General features: G+C 42.4%; 2 protein-coding genes across 2 annotated transcripts in view; both read right to left on the bottom strand.

Moving 5' to 3' along the window:
• The window catches only part of LOC139043813 (dehydrogenase/reductase SDR family member 6-like), a 29,948-nt gene extending 28,032 nt beyond the window's left edge, over nucleotides 1-1,916 (bottom strand). The window contains exon 1 of the mRNA XM_070503610.1: nucleotides 1,508-1,916. The gene's annotated coding sequence lies outside the window, so the exon portion shown is untranslated. The remainder of the gene's footprint in view (nucleotides 1-1,507) is intronic.
• A 6,529-nt stretch (nucleotides 1,917-8,445) lies between these two features.
• Nucleotides 8,446-16,013, bottom strand: part of LOC139043816 (centromere-associated protein E-like) — a 79,525-nt gene continuing 71,957 nt past the window's right edge. The window contains exons 39-43 of the mRNA XM_070503613.1: nucleotides 15,316-15,428; nucleotides 13,616-13,713; nucleotides 11,821-12,004; nucleotides 9,846-10,132; nucleotides 8,446-8,801 (exon numbers count right to left, since the gene is read on the bottom strand). Of these exons, the coding sequence (XP_070359714.1) occupies nucleotides 8,707-8,801; nucleotides 9,846-10,132; nucleotides 11,821-12,004; nucleotides 13,616-13,713; nucleotides 15,316-15,428 (777 nt within the window). The 3' untranslated portion in view covers nucleotides 8,446-8,706. The remainder of the gene's footprint in view (nucleotides 8,802-9,845; nucleotides 10,133-11,820; nucleotides 12,005-13,615; nucleotides 13,714-15,315; nucleotides 15,429-16,013) is intronic.

The raw sequence follows: 16,013 nt of genomic DNA, 5'->3' as shown, positions 1-16,013 counted from the left end.
AAGAAGGAAGGCCTGCTCAGAACCCCGGCCCACGTTTCACCCGCCAGCCCTAGCAGCCGCGGGGGCCGGCATGTGGGGGCGCCGTCTTCCCCCCTCAGGATGGGAAAGGCAGGGAAACGAGCTGGGAGGGCGTTGAGCGAACGCACTCAAGCAGCACGCGCGCACACACACCGCGCCCGAGAAGGCGCAGGCGGCTTCTCCGGCCTGGGCCCCTAAGCCCTTTCCTCCCGAGCCCCACTCCGTGCTCCTCAGCCAGGCGCGGCTCCGCCCGCCGGGGGCGCTCACGCGGGCAGGCGTCAGGCAAGCGGGGGCGGGGGGCGTCAGGCAGGCGGGGGCGGGCGCGCCAGGGGGGCGGGGCGGGGGGGCGTCAGGCAGGCGGGGGCGGGCGCGCCCGGGGGGGGGGGCGGGGCGGGGTGGGGGTGGGGGGGCGTCGGGCAGGCGGGGGCGGGGGCGGGCGCGCCGGGGGGCGTCAGGCAGGCGGGGGCGGGCGCGCCGGGGGAGGCGGGGCGCGGGGCGAAGGCCCGAGGTGTGGCCCGGTCTCGCGCGCTCCTTCCCGCGTCCCAGCCGGCGTCGCACCCGGGCCTCCCACCAGCCGGCCCAGCGGGCCTCGTGTCGCCCGGACCCCTGCCGTCCAGCCCTCGGCCGCCCGGGGCCCGCGGCGTCCACGCGCGGACAGGAGGCGGGCGTTCCAGGGGGTGCCCCGCCGTCCCCGCCCCTGCCCGGGCGCTCGCTCCCTCTGCTCCCAGCGCTGCCCCGAGCTGCCGGCGCCCGACTCCGGGACCAGCTCGCCGCTGCCGGAGGCGCTCCGACCGCGGCCGCCCTCGCCAGCCACCAAGAAGCCCAGCCACTCTGAGGCAACGAAATTTTCACTGGTTTTCCCCCTTCTTACACGAGAGGTTCATACTCACTTTAAACTTGGGGAGAGTTGAGATATTTTCAATATGTACTTTAGGAATGAGAGACTCCAGGAACCTTTACCCACCCCCAGTCCTGAGCGTGCGGATCAAACGCTGTGACTTGAGCCCGTGCGCCCCGCGGCTCTGGGCGCCGGGCTCCGGGCGGCCTCCCCGCCTTTCTGGGCCCGGAGTTTGGAGCCGAAGGTTTACTGTTAGGTCAACTGCACTGCCACGCTAAAACAGAGTTTTTGGGAAAATGAGTTGCAAACATGGCCTGAAATGGTAAATTCCAACATGAAAAGCAAACGTGATGGCTTTCTTACTGTAAACACTGGAATCAAAGTGTTAATTTTTCGTTATCAGAGGCAGAGCATTTTCGGGAATTCTGTCTTCATGAACCCGGAAGAAAAATGTTCACTGAAAAATCCTCTCTTCTTTGGTTATTTTGAAAAACTTAAGATACCAGACTTCCAAATGCACCCTAATCCTGATCTAACTGCTAAGATTTCCTGAAATAAGTAACGTGCAGAGCAAAGCAACACATAAAAATTAAACATCTCCTTTTCCCAGTCCATTTAAAGTTTCATTGAAAAAATACCAGGAAATCTTACTTTAGAGTAGCAGCAGGTGGATGGCGTCCTCCAGGTCACTGCGCGAGCGGCAAACGGAGACCGACCTTCGTGCAGACAAGTCAGGCGCTTAATGATGAATGCTGGGATGTGTAGTTCAGGTTTCTTCCGAGTTTGCTGGTTCTGTTTCCTTGAGTTTTTAAGGATTCGCACATTGGTATACTCAATGTGTGTACGTGCTGCCGTCTAGTGGAGCTCAGGTCGAACTGCTAACTCCGAGTAAACGGTGAAAAGCGGAAAAAGCCCCCGCAGCATGCTCAGGACTGGAAACCACTCCCTTGGCTTTGACCCCTCTCAGTCCCTGTCGTTTGTGTCTACTACGTGCCGTTCTGCGGTGTTCAAGATGGAATGAGGCAGAAGTCGCATGTGGAAGACGGCAGAGCCGCGAAACAGAAGGAGCCCAGGTCACTGAAGATACTAGAGCCTTCTCTCCTGGCCCTTGACATGATTGCTGAGAGGGCAGCACACGTTCTCTCGCGTTGAAGGTATGGTTGTGGTTCTCTTGTGACGCGCCGTCTCTTCTAACACTAATACACGCTTAGTGGCGGAATGCAGGCGTCCTGACTGCACTGGCGGTGGCGTCAGGGAGCAGGTTGAGCCTCAGTGGGAGTGTGGAGGCTTCAAGGAAAGAACATGCTGGGTAAGAGCAAAAAGCCAAGTCTGGCTGAAGAGAACAGAGACACAAGAAGGAAAAGAAAGGACTGGGTCACGTGAGCCCTCTACACTAGGCTTCGTAACTCCAACTTTCTCAGGCAGGTAACTGAGCAGAGTGAGTGTGTAGGTTGTTTGTGCACGTGCTGTTTAAGTGGCTTCACTCAGCACCCACCCAACTCACTTTCACCTGCCTCCTACACTGTAAGGGTGATAAATAAATGACAAGCAGTAGGCTATATTGGAGGATATGAGGAAGCCATTTGGTTTGAAACTAATTTGACCTGACCTTGTTTTTCCAGAAAGGTCTGTTGAGCATGCATTGTACATCTGCTTTAAACGCTTACAATGTCCCAAAGACAAGAACAATGCCCTTAAAGATAAGGAGGTAGCTTCCCCCCACATCGGCATTTCCTTTAATATGCATCTCTCCCTAAACTAAGGATTAATTATGGACCTGCTGTGCTCACTGTGTGACCACCCACCTTGTGACCACTGACCTACTGACCTCTGACCTGCTGGGCCAGCAAAGCATCTCACGATAATTGTAAAAGGGATATTCCTGCCATATATGATGGATGCTCTTTGTTCCAAGACTGTGTATAACCACTCGGTACACCCCACTTCTTTGGTGCCCTTCCTTCCTTGGGGGAGGAAGGCCCCAGGCTAGTCCTCAGACCTGACTCATAATAAATTCACCCCAATTTTGATTTGTAGATTGATGTGGATTATTTGTGTCAAGGGGCTGAAAACAAAACTCTCAAATTGCCAGCTTCCTTTGCTGCTAGGGTTGGCCAATGAAATGTGGGCTGGAGTTTCTGAGGAGGCCTTTCTTCTTGGATAGAAAGGCCTTTGGCTTTTGCTCCTTCCTTTTTTGAGGGGGGGGCGGTCCTGGAACGTGGATATGATGCCTTGGGACCTAGCAGCCATTTTGTGACTTGGTCTGAGGTCAGAGGCACACACTAAGGACAATAGGGAAGAAAAGGAACCTAGTTCCTTGAAGACAGGCTTAAGACAAAATCCCTAAAGTAACTCCTCTGGACTTCTTATGTGAGAAAAATAAACTTTAGTCACTTTTCAGGTTTTTTGTTCTTGGAGCTAAGTGTATCCGTAACAGTCACAGTGGTTAAGAACAGACTGTGGAGTCAGAAAGATGCAGGTAAGTCCCACATCTTTCCCTCACCAGCTAAGTGAGTAAGTTACCCAGCTGACCAAACCTGTTTCACATCTGTAAAATGAAGGTAGGCATAGCACCTACCTCAGGGATGTTGTGAGGAGGAAGGACTTGGCATGTACAATAGTTGTTACATTTGTACTTAAAAATGTGAATGATTATTAGAAATTCAATTATAATGGATGGTAAAAATTACCCTTAAAGATTTTTTAAAACCCTGCCCTAGTTTCTGCTTGTGTTCACATAAGGTCTTTGGTAAAACTGTCTCTCATTGCCCCACTGTAGCTTCTAACACTGGGTCTAATGACTGTAATCACACGCAGCTGTGCTCCTTGTGTTCCTAACAACATCTTTCCTTTCTTTTTTTTTATGCTTTTTTTTTGGTGAGGAAGACTGGCCCTGAGTTAACATGTTACCAATCTTCCTTTTTTTTTTTCCTCCCCAAAGCTCCAGTACATAGGTGTATATCCTAGTTGTAGGTCATTTTAGCTCTTCTATGTGAGACACTGCTACAGCATGGCTTGATGAGCGGTGGTAGGTCCACGCTCAGGATCTGAACCAGTGAGCCCCACGCCACCAAAGCAGAACATGCGAACTTAACCACTTGGCCATGGGGCCAGCGCCAATACCTTTCCTTTGACTTTTGAGGATTTTGGAATAGACTTTTTATGAATATGAGAGTTCCCTAATCAAGGCCAACTCAGGTACCTCTTTCTCGATGCAGCTGTCTTCAGCCTCCCTTTATTCACAGATCTTCAACAATTATGCTTACTCTACGACCGCCTAAGTCACATGGTATTGCAGATATTTGCTTACCCCCTGTATAGTCAGTGGACTAAATTTGTTTAAGGTTAGGGACCATATCTTTTTCACCCTTACATTGTGATCAGCTCATATTAAAAGTATGAGTTATTTGTTTTCCAGCTACAACATGAGTCCCACAAAGGCAGTGCCTTTCGGTGCCTAGACCAGTGATCAGCACACAGTAGAAGGTAGTTAAATATTTGAGTATGAATGGCAGGCTCTCAATAAGTTTCCTGAACATGATTCTGCTAGGCTCTCAAGAAAATGTTTCCTATGAACAATACTGTATTTTGTCTTCTCTGGTCCTGACTTGACTTTTCAGATTTTAGCGTCGTCTGACCATCTTACTGCTTTTTAACATTCTCGCAAGTTTCCATTGCTAACTTTCATCATTGTTCCTTCACAATCTTTCATCATGACACTGAAACTCAGGTCATAAGAGTTAAGCAACATTCTGAGGGAGACATCAGCAAGATGGAGGAATACAAAGTCCCAGCTCTTCTTCCCTGACAGAGACACTGTCTTAACAGCAATACATGGACCAAAGTATCTTTGTGAGAACTTCAGAAGCCAGGTAAGAAGTTGCAGTCCCCTGGGTAAGGGCAAAGCTAACAACTTCCACCCTGAAACTAGGCAGAAGAGCCCTTTCATTTTCCCTGCGACCACCTCTCCCCCAAGCCAGCACAGCTCACCCCTGCTTACAGCTCCTCCATCGTGAGGAGCAGGGGAAAGAAAAGAGAGGAAAATTCATTCACAGTTCCGTCTTTTTGGAGAGCTGCCTGAAGGACTGGTTTCTGTCTCACTTGACCCGAACTGCTGATGGAACTGGCATGGTCTGGCACCAGACAGAGCCTAGCGTGGCTCAGCACCATCAGGAGTAGGTGCCCAACTCGAAGCTTCATCCTCGGGAGGGAGGGAGGGAGGAGAGCAGAGCGTGTGTCTTATGTGCCAGCGTTTTGGAGGGCTGCCATTGGGACTGGTTTCTATCTCACCTGATTTGGGGTGCTGATGGGAGCTGACGTAATTTGGATGCCTGGGGGCCAATGAGAACAAAGGAGAGTGGGGTGGCTTCCTGATGCAGCACCAAAGAAGCTGCAGTACTACAGACAGATATTAGAGGGAGCAAGAGATTATGAGCTCCTGAAAAAGAAACTGGCAAACCTCTCTAATTGGCAAATCACACACACAAGCCTAGAGAGTCACATCTGCCCAAAAGCTTTCAGAGGGCCCACAATCTATAACTGGGCTGACTGATGAAGGTCTTCCCCTGTATGAAGCAGCCCATAAAGACTGGAAGAGGTGGCTATTTTTCAAATGCATAAAAGTCAGCAAAAAAATCAAAAGGCACACAAAGAAACAGAGAAACACGATGCAATCAAAGAAACAAACTAAATCTCCAGAAACCAACTCCAAAGAAATGGTGACCTATGAACAAATACCTGACAAACACTTGAAAATAATAGTTTTAAGGAAGCTCAATGATCTACAAGAGAACACCAATAGACAGCTAAATGAAATCAGGAAAATGATGCACAAACAAAATGAGAATATTAAAGAGATGGAAACTATAAAAAAGGACCAAACAGAAATTCTGGAGCTGAAGAATACAAATAACTAAAATGAAAAATTCACAGAGGGGTTCAATAGCAGACTTGATCAAGCAGAAGAATCAATAAGTTGAAACCAGGTCATATGAAATTACTCAGTTAGAGAAGAAAAAAGAAAAAAGAATAAAGAAAAGTGAAGAGAGCCTAAGGTACTTATGGGACATCAGCAAGTGGACCAATATATGCATCATGGAACTTCCAGAAGGAAAGAGAAAGGGACAAAAGATTTATTTGAGGAAATAATGGCCAAAAACTTCCCAAATCTGAGGAATGAAAGATATCCAAATTCAAGAGTTAAGCAACATTCTACTAGACTGGATATCTGAAGACTGATCTTATATATATATATAATTTCTATTGAGTTCATAAGAGTTGACATCATTGTGAAATTTCAGTTGTACATTGTTTCTTGTCTGTCACCACGTAAGTGTTCTCCTTCACCCCCTATGCCCACCCCTCACCCCCTTCCCCTGGTAACCACTGAACTGTTTTCTTTGTCCATGTGTTTGTTTATATTCCACATGTGAGTGAAATCATCTGGTGTTTGTCTTTTTCAGTCTTACTTCCCTTAGCATAATTCCCTCCAGGTCCTTCCATGTTGTTGCAAATGGGATGGATCCGTCTTCTTTTAATGGCTGAGTAGTATTCCATTGTATATATACCACATCATCTTTATCCAATCATTGGTCAATGGGCACTTGGGTTGCTTCCAGGTCTTGGCTATTGTGGATAGTGCTGCTATCAACACAGGGGTGCATATGTTCTTTGGATTATTGATTGCAAGTTGTTTAGGTAGATACCCAGTAATGGAATAACTGGATATGGTATTTCTATTTTTAGTTTTCTGAGGAACCTCCATCTTGTTTTCCATAGTGGCTATACCAGTTTGCAGTCCCACCAGCAGTGTATGAGGGTTCCCTTTTCTCCACACCCTCTCCAACTTTTGTTATTTTTAGTCTTAGTGATTATAGCCATTTAAACAGGTGTAAGGTGGTATCTTAGTGTAGTTTTGATTTGCATTTCCCTGATGATTAGTGATGTTGAACATCTTTTCATGTGTTTCTTGGCCATCTGTATATCTTCTTTGGAAAAATGTTCTTATCCCCTGATCATTTTTTGATTGTGCTGTCTTTTTGTTGTTCAGTTGTGTGAATTCCTTATATATTATGGAGATTAACTCCTTGTCAGATATATGATTTGCAAATATTTTCTCCCACTTGGTGGGCTGTCTTTTTGTTTTGATCCTAGTTTCTTTTGCCTTGCAGAAGCTCTTTAGTCTGATGAAGTCCCACTTATTTTTTTCTTCTGTTTCCCTTGTCTGAGAAGACCTGGTATTCAAAAAGATCCTTTTAAGTTTGATGTCAGTGAGTCTACTACCTATATTTTCTTCTAGGAGTTTTATGGTTTCAGGACTTATCTTCAAGTCTTTGATCCATTTTATTTTTGTGTATGGCATGAGATAATGGTCTACTTTCATTCTTTTGCATGTGGCTGTCCAGTTTTCCCAACACCATTTGTTGAAAATACTTTCCTTTCTCCATTGTATGTTCCCAGCTCCTTTGTCAAAGATTAGCTGTCCATAGATGTGTGGTTTTCCTTCTGGGCTTTCAGTTCTGTTCCACTGATCTGTGTGTCTGTTTTTGTACCAGTACCATGTCATTTTGATCACTATCGCTTTGTAGTACACTTTGAAGTCAGGGATGGTGGTACCTCCAGCTTTGTTCTTTTTTCTCAGGATTGCTTTAGCAATTTGGGGTCTTTGGTTGCCCCATATGAATTTTAGGATTCTCTGTTCTGTTTCCATGAAGAATGTCATTGGGATTCTGATTGGGATTGCATTACATCTGTAGATTGCTTTGGGTAGTATGGACATTTTAACCGTGTTTATTCTTCCAATCCATGTGCGTGGAATCTCTTTCCATCTCTTTATGTCATCATCTATTTTTAAGACTGATTATATTTTTAATGGCCTTAAAGTCGTTTTATTACCCAGGTGAACATACCTACTACTTTGCAATACTCTTATTCAGTGGAGGAGTGAACATCGTAGAGAATCAACCTGCAGCTCTGTAATCATGTCTGGTTTGGGTGCAGAGGAGAAACCAAACTCCCAAGGGACAGGCCTGAGGGACAGCGTTATAGGAAGGCACAGTTTCACTTCACCCTAGTGAACCTGTGACAGTGTGTTAAGGTAAGGGAAATAACCAATTCATAGACTTTAACAGTGATGGCTATGATACAATTAATAATCTCTCCCTTTGAATAAGTCTTCTTACCAAAGAGCCAAGAATGCCTTGAAATCACTAACTCTGTTCTAAACCTTATGCAACTTGCTGTTTTATATGGTTTTTCAAAGTCATATGATATAAAAGTACTATCAGATACTCTCTAAAACCACAGTTCTTAACCTCTTATAGAGTAACAGACCTCTCAGAGAGTATGTTATAAGAAAGTAGGGACCCTAGTATCCTAGAAAACTGAATCCACACACAAAAGATAAAATTTCAGAGGTTTTACAGATTGTGTGAAGCCCATCCATAGATGCTTTATGTGTTGCGGGGAGCCCAGGTTTAGGAATTTTGTTAATTAAATGATGCTTTAATTTATGTATTATCTAAGTCACATGTGGATAACGAGATTAATGAAAATGTATACATTTTATGTATACACGGAAAGACTGGAAATTTCCTTCAATAACTTTATTCTTCACAAAATATATAAATAAATAAAACAATTCAACTTCTAAAGTATTACCACATTCAGGAAGAAGGCAGTCTATCACCATTCTAAATGACTGGAATGCCTCAATTTCTAATGGCAAAGTGCAAACTGAATTGAAATTAAGTTGGACTGTGACATCATTGCCAGGGATAGAAAAATAAAGTAACAAATACAGTCATTTCTAAATAAGGAACACTAGGCCCCTAGAAAAGTGACAGCAGAGTTTACTGAGTCTTGCACTCGGGCACAGCTTGTCCTGAGGAGGCGTGCCAAGGGCCTGGCTGAGGATCCACACTCTCTGCTCCAGCAGTTTGTTCTTCTGAGAAAAAAATGGAAAGCAAAAGTCATCTTATTAAAAAACACGTTTGGTTGCAACACAACATACAGCTTATATACAGTTTACCTTACAGCTGAGGTAATGTTTTCAAATTGATAACCCATTATGTTCTCCTGCTGTTCTTTAACATCTTTCAACGGCTTCCTCTAGCATGCTCCCAGGATGAAGTAAAAATTCCTCTCCACAACCCACAAAGTCCTGCGCATCTGGCTCTTCTCTCTCTGGCTTCACCGACTTCACCCAGAGGAACCTGTGTGCACTGCGCTCTGGCCACACGTGGTTTTCCAACCCTTCCCCTGGTTACGGTCTCTCCCAGCTGGGCCGACCCTGTTCCCTCTGCCTGAATCGCCTTCCCCTCCCCTCTTTGTTAAGCTAACTCACCTTAACCTGTTAGATCTCAGTCCCCTTCTTCAAGGAAGACTTCCTTATGTTCCTAAAACAACCTATTAAAAACTCATAGGCTTTTGAACTCTAGAACTGTACCTTTTTTGACTACTTGATCACTGTCTATACCCACTAGACTGTGAACTCCAGGAAGGCAGGGGCCATATCTGGTTTGGTTATCAATGTACCATCAGGGTGCAATATGTGACACATAGGTGGAGACCAAAAATTTCTGTTCATTGAATGAATATGTAAATGATATAAGTCTATGATCTGGCTTGTGTAAAATGAATATAATGCTACTGGAAATACTGGCCCATTGAATTGATAAGAAGGTCTTTTGCAGTAAAAGTAGTTATGTTTGTAGGATGGTGTCTCTCTGTGTCCTCGAGAGCTGCTTGTCTATCTGAGGGAAAAGTTGAAGGTTCAGGAGGCAGAATAAGACTTCCCTCGGGGTAAAAAGTGATTTCACTTCAGTGCTGTGCTTTGGAGAAACTTCTCACAGAGACAGCAAATGACATCTCTGCAGAGCAGCTTCTCCATGACATCTTCTCTTGTCTAAACTTGCCCTTTGGGGCCACAGGTGACAAATGAGTTCCAACCGTTATCCCCGATCCCCAAGTAACCAGTATATTTACCCACCTGGGCGGAGGCCTAGACTTGAGTTATCAAAATAGCGAACTGGGTGAGGTGCTGGGAAAGACTTTGATCGGCCATCAAAAAACCAAGATTTCGGTGAGTCCTTTGGCACAGGATCTTGTAAATTCTGTTCCTTGCATTGAGAAGGCGTATGCTGTCTCTCTTGAGAAGCTGGTCCGGTCGCTTTAGGAGACTTTGGAGAATTCTCACAAGTCACTTCTTTGTGAGCTTCTCTTTTAAGAGTTCTCTCCTTCCACATTTTGACCTCATTGGAAAGATGATGATTATTGCTTAAATGTGGGGAAAAATAAAAGAGACTGTAAGACTGCTCAATTCCAGAAATATATTCATATTTACATAAAATTTTTTTTCTTAATTGTGGTAAAATATATGTGACATATAATTTACCATTTTATCATATTTACATTTTAATTTCAACCTAATGCTTCCTAAGTTTGGATTATTTCCACAGTTCAGAAAATGAAATGAGGTCAATATAAATTGAAAAATTGTACTAAATCTCCGTGATCACAGAATCTTGAAAAGTATGATATTAGGTTTCAAATGAATCAGTGATGTCGTCCAGCATGGTTTATCTACTGATACTCTGTGGCAATAATTTGATAAGTTAGTCTTCTGGATGGATAAATCTTTAATGTACCTTTGTTATTTTAAAAGATATATTACACTGTGCTTTTCTGGATTACTTATAGTGTTGCTTCCCACAGGAAATGCTGCCTGCATTTATTCACTCCTTCAGAGAAGCCTGGGAAGCAATCCTAGGCCCTGCTCTCCTTTCTTTGATCAGTCAGCCAAGTGTGTTGATACAACCTCACACTTTTGGGTTCCCCCCCATTCTGCTCTAGCAGCTAGAGACGCCGTATGAGCTCATTAGGCCCCAGCTTAAAATCCTCCAGTGGTGGTAATCCTCCCGTTACATTTAGGAGACCACCCCAGCTGCCTCAGAATGACCTGCAATGTGTAATCTGGACCAGTGGCCTCTGGCATCGCATCTTGCACTTACTCTGCCTCATTCTGTATGCTCTGGCCACACTGCATGTCTTTCTGTTCCACTTTCCTCTTTGACTCAAAGCCTGTGCACATGCTGTTCCCTCAGCCTAGAAGGCTTAGCCATCTCTCCTGTCATCAAGCCTAACTGCTACTCATTTTCAGATCTACTCTTACATATTAGTTTCTTGATCACCGCCCCTCCCCACATCTAGATAAGGTCTGATCCCTCTGTTGGACCCTTTCATAATGTCCTGTTTGCTTTTTTTGTTGTTTAATAGCCTCACACAGAACAGTAGCTATTTGCATATTTATTTAATGCCTATTTTTCTTCTATTGCATCATTAGTAAAGATTAGCACAAGATTCTAATCTTTGGTAGAAGCCAATTAATTAAATTTTTTACAACTGTTTATAAAGGTTAATGGGCTACAATAATGGACCTCAGGGATTCTCCTTTGAGTAAAGCCTCACTGACTTGGGCATATTTGTGGCATATTTAAGCTCCCCTCAAAGATCTTGGTTTACTTTTTGGTTCTTGGCTTAGTTAAAAACAGGCTTAGCTAAAATCAGTTGATGGGCCAGCCCTGTGGCCTAGTGGTTAAGTTCCGGGCACTCCACTTTGGCAGCCTGGGTTTGGTTCTCGAGTGTGGACCCACATCACTCTGTTAGTGGCCATGCTGTGCTGGCAGCCCACATACTAAAAATAGAGGAAGATTGGCATGTTAGCTCAGGGCGAATCTTCCTCAGGAAAAAAAAAAGGTCAGTTGATGGATAGCAAACCTCTGGAATGGTGCTACCATATTCTCATTCCTTTTAAAAAAGACACATTACATGAGCTCTAAAAATTACTTCCCCTATATGTGTGAGGGGTTGCCCACTGCAAAAAATATATATGCATGTGTAGGCATCATCCTCTCCCACACGTACCACCATAAGCATAATTCCTGTATCAGGTAAGCAGATCTTACCTTAACAGTTCATTCCTTTGCTTTGTTAACTGTTCATTTTGCTGCTTTAACTTAGAAATTTCCTTTTCTAGCCATATATATTCACTTTTCAAAATAAAAGCTTTTGTGAGTTGTACAATGCCGCTGCCACCCCCACAGGTTAAGGGTTTCCTTGAAGGCTGAGAATCAGTATGTTCTGATATCACTGTGGGAGGCAAACACACAGACAGGTGATAATTTTAATTATCTCCAAAGTTCACAATAAAGCAAACATTAGTAAGTTCAATAAATCACTATAAAAAACAAAACATCTCAGCACCATCTCCCTGAACGTCATCCTTGACTTCCTCCTCTTCCCTCACCTCCTATGCCAATTCCATCATGGATTCTAAGTATCTGCGGAACCCCTGCTTCTCTCCACCCACTACCTCCACCACCACCACCTGCTAGGATCACTCACGGTGACGGCAGCAGTCGGAGCTGCCCTTCACTGTCTACTCTCGACGCCAGTGGGGTCCCCTGGAGGGCTGCTTCCACCACACAGCGTGTGTGGGGTCCACCCCAAGGCAGTCAATGTGCTCCCAATACTCAACACGTATTTGTTAACTAAATAAACCTTAGACTGCTATTAAAGAATATACTATTCAGTATTTTACACCATATGTGTACAAGTAATGTAAAGAACTGTTTTGTAAATTTTAGGTAAAATTGCATAAAAGTGTGAGGTGCTTAGAAAGTGGAATGATCCACTGGGTCACTGACTGTTTACAAGGGAGGGGCAAGATGAGTGTGGGGAAGACACTCAATGTCCATTTCCTTTTGAATTATTCTGAATTCAGGTACAACACGTACCTGAAAGTCACAAATTAGAAGGAATCATCCTGACCCTTCTCTAACAACAAAAGTTCTATTTTTACCCCTTGAAGTTTTCCAGGTAGGAGCTGCAATTATCCTGCAATGGACACTAGGGCAGTTCAAACTAAACAAGCACCAGACAATGCGTGGACAATAATACACACAAACATCATCTTGCATTTGCCTGACATTTAGAATTTTCAGTGTGCTTTCACACACAACTTTTAGCCTGATCCTTACAAGTCTATATCCAATCTAGAAGGTCAGGCGTTCTCCTCATGATTTCACAGGCTGTTAAGTGAGGGCAGTCAGCTTAGAGAACTGTTCGTGACGTTATTTCGATGCTGGACCCACTACACAAAGCTGCCCCAAGTACTGTTCAGCATTCTCTCTTTTCAAATGAAACATAAGAGACAGAAATATGGGAAAAGATACAGTTTGAGGAATGTATATGCAGAAATTTGATGATTAGATTTGAAAACTGTATCTAAGATAAGTTTCAAAGAGTTTGCCAGTAAGCATCAAGTCTGTATTTTCAGTACCAACAACAAGTAGGATAATATTTACTGTATACTATGTTTTTACAGTGCACATGGTTAAAATCTATTAAGATATGCTTGTGTTTTATTGGGAAGGGTACGTCTACCTTGACAGGTAAGTCATTCTTGTATACTACTGAAGGTATCTTCACTAATATGTAAAGATCTGATAGCGCACAGGTTACATTCATAGTTTTTAAGAATCTATAATGGATAAATAGTTGAGATTACAGGAAACTTAAGGAGGTATCACAGGATAAATATGATCTCAATGAATTCATTTTAAAAATAGTTCTTTATAAATTAGTGATTAACAGGTTTATTCTTGACTGTCATATATATAATAGCAGTCTTCAAAATGTGTAAGTATACTGAGAAGTAAGATGGAAAAAGATCTGGAAATATCAGCATTTTCTACTTACTTGAAGTATCTTGGGCCTGCTGATTTCGTCTAAGATTTTCTCTCAATAGCCTTATAACTTCTTTTTGATGTTCTACAGTGGCTTTTGTACAAGTAATTCTATTAAGAATAACAACAGAAATATGTAAAAGGCCAGCAACTAATTTTTAATGGAAGAATAAACAGAACTGCTGTCAAGAATTTTCTGATAAGATACATCACATTGATATGATATGCATAAGCAGCAGTAGGTAAGCCCTCACGATACCCCCTGGTATCATGCACTTTATAGCCATAAATAACACCATCAAATTGGAAGTGTTCTGTTTGGCTGCAGGGGCAATTTTTTTTTAACATTGAGAAACCAATTCTTTTAAAATTTCTGAAAGCCCAATAGGTATTATTAACTGGATATTGAGCAAAATTACATTCAGGGGCACCATAAAACAAATAATTGGGTTGTTATCATGAGGTCCTAGAAACCTCTTGAAGGTACAACAATTACCAAAGCGTAAAACCAAAAGCACCTTCTGTATACACTGTAAGGAAAGCACACTCGACTGCAGCTCTGATCTGAGGTGACACAGTCAGAGGTCACAGTCTGCTCATTGCACCCAGGAGAAAAAGACATTCTGTTAATTATTTGCTTGAGTGTTAATTGGCAATGCTAAATTATGAGACTTTCTGCCTTTCTTAGAGACTGAAAGTATCTGCTGATTCTATTCTATATAAAATTGCTTTGCATTTATTTAAAAAAATTTTTTTCTTTTGAGGAAGATTAGCCCTGAGCTAACATCTGCCACCAATCCTCTTTTTGCTGAGGAGGACTGGCCCTGAGCTAACATCGGTGCCCATCTTCCTCTACTTTATATGTGGGATGCCTACCACAGCATGGCTTGACAGGTGATGTGTAGGTCCACACCTAGGATGGTGAACCCTGGGCCACCGAAGTGGAATGTGCAAACTTAACCACCGTGCCGCTGGGCTGGCCACTAAAATTGCCTTTTTAATGATGCTCCACTAAAACCAACAGTCCTATCAATAGAAGGCTGGTTAGAATGCATGAAGATTCAGAGTGCGACTTTTTGGGCAAAATTAGATATCATCATTAAACATTTATTAAACATTTACAGGAAGAATAAAAAGTGTGAGGAGTCAGAGGTGACATATTAATAAGTGGCAACATTATATTTCTAATTCAGTTTCCTTGACTCTCTGTTTAATGTTCTTTTCATTATGCTATACCACAAAGAACTTTAGGCATGCTATTGTATATGGTACTATACATAAATAAATCAATAAAAAGGGAATATGCTCTTGGGCACTAAGTACTACAATTTAAAAGGAAATAAAACCTTACACAAAAATACAATAGGAAGAACAAATGAAATTAAGAGAACCAACAGAAACCTTAGACAAACTGCTAAAAACACACACACGTTCTTAATATTCACTTTCAAACAAAAAAGGCCATTTTTAAGCTGTTCCTATATGATTGAACAAGAAGTATCCAAAGACATAGTATGTCAGTAATTGATCAGAATTGTGCTTGTTTTCAAAACCTTTGCATACATAATGAGAATTTAATAACTTTAAAATCTGTAGATGTTTGTATTTATTTTATAAAAAGCAATAACAATATCTTAATATATTTTAAATTTATACAGTTTAGAAAGGAAATTTAAGCTACTAAAGTCATATTCAATTAAGACAAAGACATACTCCTTTTCAAACTCCTTGGCATTTCTCATCTTCTCTAGGTCTATTTTCACCAGCTTTGTTTTGAGCTCTTCAATTTCTTCTTTATAGGGCTTAGCTCCTAAAGCAACTTTGTCCTAAAGGTTTTAGAGAAAAGAGAAATAAAGTAATTTTAGAGCAGTTTCAAAGACTTGTTAACTACCTAATATAGTAGGAACATTTTAAAACAGCAAACTCCAAACATATGAAAAGGAGGAAAGGCACAAATTTTAACCCTAAAATGAGTAACAAATAGATATTTGATGTGAAGTACATGTGAAGCTATTGGAAGCTAATGTGTAATTAGAAAACCTATGACTTCTATTTCTTAAAACAAATATTTTTCCCAATTAAAAAACAATATACTTAAACAAAATGAAACAGAAAGGTTGAAACGAATGAAATGGGTAGATAAAGGTAAATCAGGAAAATAAGACAAGAGATGAACAGTAATATAAATATCAAAGTAGAACTGAATTCAAGGCACAAAATATTATATAACATTATTGGGGATATTCTGTACTCAAGGTTGGTTCAATCTAGCCATACATCTACTTCGACTCAGAAAAAAAATCAGTCATATATACATACAAACATATACAAAAATCTTTTTTAATAAATAGGTTTAACTTTTTAGAGCAATTTTAGGTTTATAGACAAATTGAGCAGAGTACATAGAGTCC

Source organism: Equus asinus, unplaced genomic scaffold, assembly GCF_041296235.1.
Source record: "Equus asinus isolate D_3611 breed Donkey unplaced genomic scaffold, EquAss-T2T_v2 contig_378, whole genome shotgun sequence".
Lineage (NCBI taxonomy): Eukaryota > Metazoa > Chordata > Mammalia > Perissodactyla > Equidae > Equus > Equus asinus.
Note: the sequence above shows the minus strand (reverse complement) of the source record. Positions and strands in the feature narration are given on the sequence as shown.